Source organism: Rhineura floridana, chromosome 8 (genome assembly GCF_030035675.1).
Source record: "Rhineura floridana isolate rRhiFlo1 chromosome 8, rRhiFlo1.hap2, whole genome shotgun sequence".
Lineage (NCBI taxonomy): Eukaryota > Metazoa > Chordata > Lepidosauria > Squamata > Rhineuridae > Rhineura > Rhineura floridana.
In genome coordinates, this window is record NC_084487.1 from 14,550,683 (window position 1) to 14,562,811 (window position 12,129).

The 12,129-nt window shown below is 44.2% G+C and overlaps 1 protein-coding gene across 7 annotated transcripts in view; it reads right to left on the reverse strand.

Moving 5' to 3' along the window:
- USP6NL (USP6 N-terminal like) overlaps positions 1–12,129 on the reverse strand; it is a 189,677-nt gene that overhangs the window by 7,092 nt on the left and 170,456 nt on the right. The window contains exons 14-15 of one of the 7 annotated variants that reach the window (XM_061638344.1): positions 6,202–6,244; positions 4,095–4,145 (exon numbers count right to left, since the gene is read on the reverse strand). The exons of the other annotated variants lie outside the window; for them this stretch is intronic. Of the exons in view, the coding sequence (XP_061494328.1) occupies positions 4,095–4,145; positions 6,202–6,244 (94 nt within the window). The remainder of the gene's footprint in view (positions 1–4,094; positions 4,146–6,201; positions 6,245–12,129) is intronic. 7 annotated transcript variants of the gene reach the window in all.

Consider the following 12,129-nt stretch of genomic DNA (forward strand, 5'->3'; position numbering starts at 1 on the left):
CTTCATTGCCATCAAAACTACCAGTACATTCCAAATCAACTCAGTGATAAGTAAGTTCTCTGCATATTCACATCTCTGTGAGGAGTGTCATTCCTTTATGCTGTTCACTGGTTGATCTGAAGCCATTTTTAACTCCTAAAAAAAAAGTCTTGGGTATGTGGTCTAAAGGGCACTTTCACTACCAGATGAATAATGTCAATGGCAACAAATGAACCAGTTATGGAATCTCCTTCACATTTTGCAAATGGCAGGTTTGTACTCCTATCTGCAATTTTTTAGAGACTAATAGCAGATCACATAGAACATCTCTGCACCATTCAGAAAAAGGATCAGAAACACCAGGAACAATACAATTACAGGACCAAACGCTACAGACATCTAAAGGGCATTATGTTCACGCCTAAATAACTTGCACTACTGCTTCTTCCCAAGTGATTTTGCTGAGGTGTGTGTTTATTTAATGCTCTTGGGATTAACACTCTTATTCCAAACTGTCCACCGCCTCTGCTCCACATTTGAAAGCTGCAAGTGTGGAGTAGCATCTAGCCATGCTTGGCGGATCAGGGGTCAGAAAGCAAAAAGTCACAGATAAAACATTTCAAAAAGAGTAATATAAGAATAAACCCTAACTTAATTGACCAGTCATTAGTTCTGTAGGTTCTATTGAGACAAAATGTTGATTGAAAAGCATGCATGATACAGTGTGCATGGGGAACATAGTATGTCCGCTATTTCTGATGCAGGGATCGTGGATAATTAGCTTAAGGAATCAGCTGCCAGAAAGATCCAGTGATGGTCACTGGCTTTTAAAAGGGGGGGGTGAGACAAACTTCACAGAGACCATCAATGGCTACTAGTCATGCTAGCTATACGCAACCTCCAGGTTCAGAGGTACTATGCCTCTGAATGCCAGCTGCTGCTGCGGGGGGGGGGGAAGCAATAACAAGAGAGAGCCATCATCTTCAAGCCCTGCTTGTGGCTGGTGTTGGAGACATCTAGATGGTCACTATTCAAAACGTGATGCTGAACTGAATGGCCCATTGGTCTGTTCCAGAAGGGCTCTGAAGTCATGTATTATTCTGGCTTTATGTCTCATATGGTGTGAGTGAGTGAGTGAGTGAGTGAGTGAGTGAGTGAGTGAGTGAGTGAGTGAGTGAGTGAGTGAGTGAGTGAGTGAGTGAGTGAGTGAGTGAGTGAGTGAGTGAGTGAGTGAGTGAGTGAGTGAGTGAGAGAGAGAGAGAGAGAGAGAGAGAGAGAGAGAGAGAGAGAGAGAGAGAGAACGAACATATGAACATAGAAGTGATTTGGGGAATGCTTAAAGGCTCATAATCCCTGTGCTCTCTTTCCTCCCAACCAAAATCATTTCCATGCCCTGGTCTAACACAACAGTTCACTCCTTGTATTCATAACTATCAGAAGGGTGCATCTGTGTGCTCTCAGCATCGACACGGAGGCTTTTGATGGTTTACCATATACTTCGCTGCACTCCCTCACTTTTAATATTTTGGTTCAATGCATAGTTTTGTTTTTCAAAAAATAACTTCTGACATGTATGCAGGTTGATTAATAAGGCAGTTTTATTCTTTCTAATTTAGTTCACTTAAGGTCTCTTAATTACAATTAATATTTTAAGAAACCCCAGTGAGAATACTGTAGACATTTTTATTGAATTCTTTGCTGCTTTGAAGATTACTTTCTGTAATCTCTCTCACTCACAAGTCAGAGCAAGAGAGAGTGTGCTAGCCCCGGTGTGCATGGTTCAAAGCCGTTTAGATGTTTAGGCTAATTTGAATTTTTGAAGATTTGGAAGGGGGGGGGAAATGATATTAAAATGACCATAAACTACCACGCTAGCTCTCCAGTTGAATGTCTGGGGTTACAAAGAGGTGAATTATGTACACCACCCAGAGAGCCTTTTTGGCTTAGGGCGGTATATAAATTAAATTAAATAAATAAATAAATAAATAAAATTAACAGGGGTACTAATGGAAAAAGTATTCCAAGGTCACAACTGTTGATTGCCAAGACCGAAGCCATGTGCAAGCAGGGCTTGTGGGTTTCTATCAGATGTGTAAAATAATTGGACAGAGAATGCATTGGCAACAAAGGCAAAAGGACAGAAGGGATGAAAAGAGCCACAGCGTTAGATCCTCGTCACGTGGCCTCAGCACAACACAGATGAACCCTCGCTCCAGGGTCAGATGTCAAAAGAGGCATGAAGCAACACAAAGTACACAGCTTGCTTTGATCTGACAATATCATCTAGGTCCCAAACTTTTCAACCAGCCATAAAAATCCAAAAGGATGCTTGGGCCAGAACACCTTGTTATTGAAACACTTGCATCTCCTTTGCAATATGGCACCTGGACAGGGCAAGATTAAGATTAAGAGAAGGGGGATCTTAGCCCTTCCCCTGCCTGCTACTTTCTCCCTACAACTCTCCTACCCCAGCTGCCTTTCCACTCTGCTGAAGTTCCAAGCCTGTTTATTACACTGCAAACCACATCTGACACCCAGCTTGGAGAAGAGCATCGGGGCTGGGGTGGGAAAGAGGGAGGTGCAGGAGAGAAAGGGTTATGCAACCCAAACACACTATGCATCAGTCTTTCCAGACCCCATGCTATTCTCCCTCTGGCTGTCCACTGTTAGTGACATGGTGCTAGGCTGGGTGGACCTTCACGTACGTGCTGGGCAGAAAGCTGAATACTCCCTCAGGTGCTTCTCATTGAGGGATTGTGCATTTGGCCTGGCCCTGCCTGCCAAGTACTTATCATGACATCCCTTTGAAATCAGTGGAGCTTCCTGGAAATATGCTCGTGATTATGGTGTAAGCCTGTGCTGACATTATGTGTTTTTGTGCAATAAGAAGTGGCCAATTTGCTATCCCGTAATTATGGCAGGATTGCTTTAAACACAAAGAGATCTACACATTATGTTCATAAGGTCCTTCTTTTCTTTTCTTTCTTTAAAGGCAGCTGTAGGCTTGATATGGAACCTGGAGAAGCCAGAACTCGAAATATGCAGTATGCAGGAATTATTGCTCTGTTGATCTAGCAAAAAGGCAGACACCCAAGTATTTAAACCAGACCAATCCAGAGGCTTCACCCAACCTGCCGACATAGGGGCTGATGTTGTACACACCTGTTTTCTTCTTTGCCTGAGGAAGACCCCTAGCAGACAGAGCCCTAGGTTACTCACAAGCTCAATCTCATGGGGTTCTCAAGTCAAGCCCTAGAATCTCTGATCTATTGTACACAGAACATTCACACAGTGTGTGTCTCAAGAAAGAGAAAAACGCAAACAAATCTAACAGGCTAAGTAAGTAGCTATATGCATTAACATAAAACAATGAGGGCTTCTAAACATCAAATTGGAACTGGGCTTGGGAAACCAGGAGATAGGGTACACATTCTCAAAATACGCAAATAAACTTTACAATGTTTAACATCGTCACTTCCCACACTTCACTTTGTTGCTGGGTACACTTTAGGCACATAGTACAGAAGAACAAACCAACACCCTTCCCATATAGGAAAACGTCTCTGCCTAGTCTAGCCTTCTACAACCTGCTGCCATCCAGATGTTCTTGGACTCTAACACCCATCAGCCCCAGCCAGCATAGGCAATGGTCAGAGATGACTGGAGCTGTAGTCCAACCACATCTAGAGGACACCATGTTGGGGAAGGCTGGTCTAGGCACTTGGAGGCTATTCTTCTTCACTCTAGGCAACCAGCGGAGTGCGTTTGTAACACCTTGTTTTACGTTTTGTCAAGTTGTTAGCCACACTTGCTCCAGTCCTACATACATACACAGCGTTCTTCCACATATGGGCTCATTCACTGCAATGTCAAAGGATAACACAAACCTGCATGCGTGCATGGATCTGCTACCACTACACTCAGAGATGCATTAAAATACAGATGAAATACCAAGATTATTACGTTACAAAGAACAAAGATGCTGAATACAAGAAGTGAACACACTGTTCCGAGTATATGAAAGTCCATCAATCATGCCTGTTGAGAAATGAAAGCAAACATTGCTCAAACCACAAAGAATCAGAACCCTGTAAACAAGGGAGAAGTAAAGGTACCAGGAGACACTTGGGGGATAGTAGCGAACAGGAAGACCACGGTATCGGGTGCTGGCAAGAAAGAGGAAAAACAGGTTCATTATCACCCCAATGAAAAAATCTGTCTCACAGAAACTTGACTAAACCAAACCTCCCCAACCTAAACTGAGCTACACATGCAAAGTCAGCCAGAGCAAGCAACTCATAAACAGTGCCTGGAATCATCACTCCTGGGAGGGAGGGGAAGAGCCAAGACAAAGCATGTAATGGTATCCAACTGTAACCTAGAACAACAAAGTGTGGGCTTGGTTGCATCACCAATGGTGATGTTTAAGAATAGCTAAGGATCCCCTTTGAAGTACGCAACATCCCCGTAGAAGGATAGGTAGCGACATGCTCTTGCAGGCTACGCCCACAACTGTGGATTGCTCTTCTCCGGGTGATTTATACTGGTAGGGCTACCCTTACTCCATAATTCCAGTTATAGGGGAAGTTTTAAAAGTGACTAGGTTTCCTGTGATCCAATTAGTTGCAGAATTTGGGGGGGCCTTATAGGCTCACTTGGTCCAAGCAGGTGCTTCGGGCAGGAAGTCCTGAGCTGTCCACCCTCTGCTTGAAGACTTCCAGAGAAGCAGAGTGCTCTCAACCCCTTCTGCCAACCACTCATAATAGAGTCCATTGTTAAAAAGCTTGACAACGTTAAAATTAGTTTTTCCTGTCTCAGTTCATATCACTGGCATTCTAGAATAATTCTACTGTGATTCTGCAGGAGGGAAAAATGGGTTTCCCTTAAAAAGCAGGAAAATGATCTGGTTCTGCTATTCAAGTCACCTTATTTTTAAAAAGGTCTGGTGAAAATACCTGCTGATAAAGATTAAAGGAAACAAGGGAGCTGGTGGATTTGAAAAAGACACGTTACTGACTTATTCTTGATCTTTGTCACCACCCAGTGGAAATTAATCACAACTGCAAAACTTTCCAGGTTAATTGCTCCAAGATGTATTAACAGCCAGTTACATTGGACTGAGTTGCCACACTCCACTTGAGTGAATGGCTTTCAGTGCTCACTTTGGTAATTAGCTTCAGCCCCTCATTTCAGCTCCAGAACGTGTCCCTCGAGCATCCTTAAGAGGAGAGAGAGGCAGCTGCAGGAAAATGATTTGCGGTTTGCCTTCCAATCAATAATTTTGTCCTCCTCCCAATTTTATATTTAAAAAAGCTCAGTATTTTGTCTGCACTGACTGGCAGTGGCTCTTCAGGGTTTCAGGCAGGGAGTCTCTCGTGACCCTGCCTGGAGACGCCAGGGATCACTGAACTGGGAACTTCTGCATGCAAAGCAGACGCTCTGCCATCAGGCTATGGCTCTTCCCCATCACAAAATCTGCACACAACAGCAGCAGGCAGTAATATGGAAGGGGGAGCAGAAAACATTGGCGTGATGGGGTGGTGGTGAAGGGAACTAGACATGCAGCTGATGGTGGTTGTTTCCCCCAGAAGCAGGCCTGTGTTCAAGGTAACATCTAGATCCGTCATTCAAAGCATATGCTTTCTTGTTTCTGGATCATCAGCATAGTCAAAGGAACATGCAATCCCTAGCTTGAGTTTGCAATTTTGAGAACTCTGCAAAATGGTCTCCATACAATTTACTTCCCCACTAAAGTTCGGGATGCTAAATTATAAAAAACTTGCTTTGGAAACGCTTGCATAGATTAAAACAAAGACAATTAAAAGAAGGAAATTAACAAGTTGCTTGTTCCTGGGCTACTGAAATAAAAGCCTCAGGCAAATGCACCCACAGCCCTCGGATGCAGCCCACAATTTCAAGCTGTGCTAAATTTCACCAAGTTTAAGTGGATATTCAGAAGAGGCACAAGCAGAATTAGTGGCACCACTCATATCTGCAAGGATGCAAGGAGAGGAATTCAATGGCACAAACTATACAGTTCAAATCGCACACAGCCACGCAAACTGCCAGAGGGAAACAAAGATGCCATGGCAACGTCAAACTTCATCACATTTAGATGCACTCGAGAAATCAGTAGGAAGAAAAACATCAACAGCATGGAAAAGTGTCTGGAGAGTTAGTTGGTTAATGAAGTGAACTGCAAAAGAAAAATAAAATGAATACGTGTGAGTTCTCCAAACGTATAAATGAAAAATTCCGTATTCATCTGGAAGAGAAAAACAGAAAAGTGGGAAAAAATACAGAAGGTGGAAGTAGCAGTATGTTGCACTGATTCTTTTACAACATTGTTTCTTTTTAAAATTTCAAGATATTACAAAGGTAAAATCGACAGACATTAGCTAGAAAATTAGTCAGAAAATAGAAGCTAAGAAGAGGCAGGTAGAAGTAACAGCCAAACTTTTTAACTTGCTGAGAAGAAAGGCAATGTTGCCAATTGAAAGAGAGAGAGAGGAAGAGAAAGAAGGCAAAAAGAAGGAGGTTAGGGGAAAATTCAGAGTCTTTTATTTAGGAATATAGGAAGGTTATTATTTATTTATTTGATTTATTTCCTGCCCTTCCTCCCAGTAGGAGCCCAGGGCAGCAAACAAGAGCACTAAAAACACTCTAAAATCATGAGAACAGATTTTAAAATATATCAAAACAAAACATCCTTAAAAAACATATTAAAACAAAACATACTTAATTTTTTTAAAAGCTTTAAAAACATCTTAAAAAAAAAGATTTAAAAACATATTACAAAGCAGTTCCAACACAGACACAGAGTGGGATAAGGTCTCTACTTAAATCATTCATTCATTCATTGGTGATCACTCGTGGCCGAGTAAGATTGTCTTCCAAGATAAGGTCTTTGCTTGGAAGACGCCTGTGCGTGATTTTGTTTTATGTGGGGAGATTGACACACAACGATCAAGACACAATCTTGACAGAAAAAGGCTTTGTTCCAATGGCATGGATACCACGACAATTGGAAGTCTTTTATCTGCTGCAGCCTTCATCCGCCTTCACAGCCGTTGTAACATACACATTGTTATCCTCCACCTGTTCTACTGTTGAGGACATTCTTGGATCGTTCTTTGTCTGGTTCCTCTCCCTTGACCTTACCGCCATGGGTGACCCTGCTGGGAGTACATGACTCCTGACGGCATCACTCACAGGGTTCACTGGAACACACAAGCCCACTCACCACTACAAGGTGACGATCCAGCGAAGGGACTACTTAAAAGAGGCTTGTTGAAAGAGGAAGGTATAAATGAAAAGTTGCCTTATACTGAGTCAAGACATTGGTCCATCTAGCTCAGTACTGTCAACACTAGATGCTATATGATTTCTAATCTTTTTTTGCTTCTTTCATTTCTGATACTGTTGTTTTATTTATTACAATTTGAATTACATAGAATTTATATTCTAAGCGTTCTTCACCGACACACCGCTGACCATGAAATAAGCTCATGGACCACCATTTAATGCACTGTCTGAAAAAGTCTTCCTTCTTGTCCCCCCTGAAATCTCTCCATTATTCGACTTCAGCGGATGACCCCATGTGAGAGGGAGAAAAACCCTCTAGCCATATTCTGCACAGCATCCCTAATCCTATACTTCTCTATCACATTCCCCTTTACTTAGTTTTTTCTAAACTAAAACACCCTAAATGTTGTAACTTTTCCTTATGGAGTCTTTGCTCTAGTCCCCTACTCATTCTAGTTGCTCTTTTCGGCGCCTGATGCACCACAGATGTGTATAAAGGCATTATGATATTGGCAGTTTTATCTTCCATCCTTTCCTAATTATAATTAGTGTTCAGGAAGTCCTCTGTATTCATATCTTAGGTACTTTCAGCAGATGAATAGGATATTGGACCAAGCATAGGGTGGGCACAAGTGAGTAAGTGAGTGAGTGTGTGTGAGTGAGTGAGTGTGTGAGTGAGTGTGTGAGTATGTTAACCACCACCTCAGGCCACTACATTAACTTTCTTTTTATGGTATCACAAGGCTGGCCATCTTGTCTAACCTTTCCCCTGTTCCATTCCCACACAATGGCAAACCTATCCAAGTACTAATCCATGTGCACCCCATCCATCAACACCCAACCACCTCCATCCCCCTGTAGATAAGAACACAAGAACATCCATGCTAAATCAGGCCAGCAGCCCATCTAGTCCAGCATCCTGTTCTCACAGTGGCCAATCAGATGCCTATGGGAAGCCCACAAGCAGGACCTGAGTGCAATAGCACTCTCCCCAACTGTGATTCCCAGCAACTGGTATTCAGAAGCATACTGCCTCTGACAGTGGAGGTGGAACATAGCCATCAGGGTTAAGTAGCCACTGACAGCCTTTTCCTCCATGGATTTGTCTTATCCTCTTTTAAAGCCATCCAAGTTGGTGGATCGGCAGATGTGATTCATTATGCCTCAAGCAAACAGAGTGTTAAGTGTGAAAGGTGATGCCCCGATTCAAAAGAATGAAAGACAGCACAAGTCTCACGTGCGCTGCGCTTGACCTCGCCAGTTCCACTGCCTGTGCAAACTCAGAGTGTGCCCTAGAAGCTCACTCTCACTTCCCAGAGGGAGCAGAGGGGCTCTAGCCAGGAGAAGTGCTGTACATGAAACACTCAGGCGCGGCTTCTCGCCGGCTGTCTGCTCCACACAAAGTGAGGATGTGTCCCACTCACCCCCTGCACTGTCTACCCCTCCACAGAAAGTGGTCAGCAGTGGCTGGGCTTGCCACCTATTCGCTAAAAGCAGACAGCAGCTCTCTTTTTTGGAGGGGGGGTAATTGGTCAGCCCTCTAACTCCAAGTTCCCAACCCTTTACTGATATAGCCATTTGTTGTTGTTTTTAAATGTGCATGCATGAAGCAAGTTATCTGCCATAGGGGTGAACAGCATCACTAACAGGTTTGAAAGGACACTTGCCAAATCTCACCAGGAGGAAGTGCCCAAGGCTTCCTGGTGGGAAAGATACCCGGCAACACACAAGCCCCTTCTCCCAAGTTCTCACTTGCCCTGCAGTTTGGAGAGGGGAGGGAGCTGGTGGCAAGCACTGTTCAGGAATGGCGAGTAAGGTGAGCCAGCATTTGTTCAGCCCACCTAGAGGAAAACAAATATACCAAGACGTTCCTCTGCAAGAAGCCTTCATGCTTAGCACCCCTTCTTAAAAAGGAAGGCTACTGGGTGCACTATCCTCCCACAAACTGGTGCCCTCCAGATTTTTTGACTATGATTACCATCAGCCCTGCCGGCTGGAGTTGGGATCCAAAACATCTGGAGGTCACCTAGTTGGTGAAGGCTGACGTACATAGAGGAAGAAGCTTAACAGACCTTTGTCCACATCAGTAAGTTAGGATTGTCGGTCAATTTTCAGAGCTATATTAGAATCTGGATTAATGGCTAGAAAGTCAGGTAATGAAAGAATGTTTCTGCAACCCCACTTATGGCTTATTCTTTCTGCCTACCTGTGCAAGAGTTAACCTTTATTTTGTTTAGAAGTTCTTCATATGCATGGAAATATGAAGGAAATGTAGCAGTCTTACTGGGGGGGGGGGAGGAACACAGCAGGAAGTCTCTGGGAAAAAATGCACAGGAAGGCTAAAATTCAAGGGCCTTCAGAGGCCCTTGATCTGTGAAAAATAACCAGACACATACTAAATGTGATAAAAGGATGCCGGGAGAGGAGGCATGCTGGAAGAGCTCCCGGTGTTTCCATTACTGTGTGATGTATTTCAGAGAGAAATAAAAGCTGTGACCAGGCAATCTGTGAAGTTCTGTGCACTTTCTTCTCCCCCCCCCGTCTGTTCAGGAGAAGACATAGGAAAGGCCATCAAGATCTATAGATCTTCCTTTTGCAAAACAGCCTTTTCTCTGGATGTCACAGGGTAGAATACAGTGTTAAGGGGCTACGTCTGGCCATGATCCTGGAACACAGTTGCTTTAACAAAGTGCTTTTCCTCCACATCTGGGGGAAAAAAAACACCCTAAAGCAAACTGGTAATCAAGACAAGTTTTAAGATCTTCCAGTCCATCTCATTCTGAAGGAGAGTTGAGAAGAAAACAGGGAAGAAATCACCCTACGCATTCCCTTCCAGATGGACTGCTATTTTTTCAGTGCTGTACATAACTTTTGATATGAGACCAAAGCCTGCCCAAACAGCTCTGGAAGCTGTAAGCACCCTAAACAAAGCTTGCCAGATGGAGAATTCCATCAAGCCTAATTAGCTCTTGGAAGTTCCCAGATGGAAGGGACCCGAGTTAACAGTATGATGGAGAGGCCGGAATCACATGCTCTTTTTAAATAGGCATTGCCTACAACTATGTAACTATTTAAGGGGAAGTAGCTCAGTGGCAGAGCATCTGCTCTGCATGCAGAAGGTCCCAAATTAAATCCCTGGAGCTCCGCTTAGGGTACATTTTGACTTTGCACCCTCGCCTGAAACCCTGAAGAGCTGCTGCCAGTCAGTACAGAGCTAGGTGGACTGATGGTCTGACTCAACAGAAAGGCACCTTCCTATGTTCCTGTACGATATAATTGCAGCTTAGTTCAGAAGAACGAAGCAGGAGATGGTGGTCTTCACTAGTTGTAATCTTAAAGCATAATCCTATGCATACTTATTCTGGAGTAAGTTTCACTATGTTCAGCGTGCTCTGCCCACACAGAACGGCAACCTAAGATTAAGCTGAAGGCGAATTTTCCCAGGTCCTAGAACTAACCGAGTCATACAGGCATACCCTGCTTTAACATACGCAATGGGACCGGAGCGTGTATGTAAAGTGAAAATGTACTTAAAGTGAAGCAATTATCTATGCATGTACTGCACCGCAATCGCCACTAGATGGCAGTGGCGTCATGCCATTAAGTGTCCGTAATTGCGAAGCGCGTACATTAAAGTGGGGTATGGTGGAGTATGGAGCATGTACTTTATAGCGAGGCGACTTTAAGTGAAGTGACTTTAAGCGGGGTATGCCTGTATTTAACAATATGGCAGTAGGAAAAATGTGGAGAAAATCCAACACTTATTTCTCTGGTTTCCACAACTGCTACACAGCTGAGCGATCCCCTCGCTGGATCGTCACCTTGCAGCGGTGAGTGGGCTTGTGTGTTCCAGTGAACCCTGTGAGCGATGCCGTCAGGAGTCATGTACTCCCAGCAGGGTCACCCATGGCGGTAAGGTCAAGGGAGAGGAACCAAAGAACGATCCAAGAATGTCCTCAGTGTCAGACTAGGACTTGGGAGACCGAGGTTTAAATCTTCACTTAGTCATGAAGCTTGTTGCATAACCCTTAAGCTAGTCACACTTACCACCCCCTCACCCAGCGTAGCTTACATAGCAGGGTAGTTGTGAGGATGAAATTGTGAGCGTGCATGCACGCATATATGTTTGTGCATGAGAACTGTGTATGCCACCCTGAGCACCTCAGAGCACGGATGGGTAACCTACAGCCCTCCAGATGTTGCTGGACTCCCAACTCCCATCAGCCCAGCCAGTCAGAAGTGATGGGAGCAGGAAGCTAACTTCTGATAACTCATGATAACGACAGCTTTGGGTCGACACAACTTGTGCTATTAGCAGGGGTTTGTCTGTGTTTTCTAGTTTTTCCCTACTGAGCTAGAGGTTTCCACAGAAAACTCAAGAGGAGCATGGTGTACATTTTAATGCTGGGAAAGGACTCTCTTGTCCCCTCTCCCAATAGTTATTCCCTCTCCTCCGACCCACCCAGCCCGACAGAATGGTGTTTCCATTTCCCCTTCATCCTTGCCTATTTGTTTGTATTCATCTGTATTCATAGTCAGAAGCAGTATGCTTCTGAAAAACAGTGGCTGGGAACTGCAGGAGGGAAGAGCGCTTCTTGCACTCAGGTCCTGCTTGCAGACTTTCCAGAGTCATCTGGTTGGCCACTGTGAGAACAGGATGCTGGACTGGTTGGGCCCCCTTTGGCCTGATCCAGCTGGGCTCTTGTTTTCTTATCTGACTGCATTTTTATCCCGCTCTTCCTCCTAAGAGCTCAGGGGAGCTTACAAGATTCCACCCTCGCCCCACATTTTATCATCAGAACAACCCTGTGAGGGAGGGAGGGAGGGAGAGGGAGAGAGGGAGAG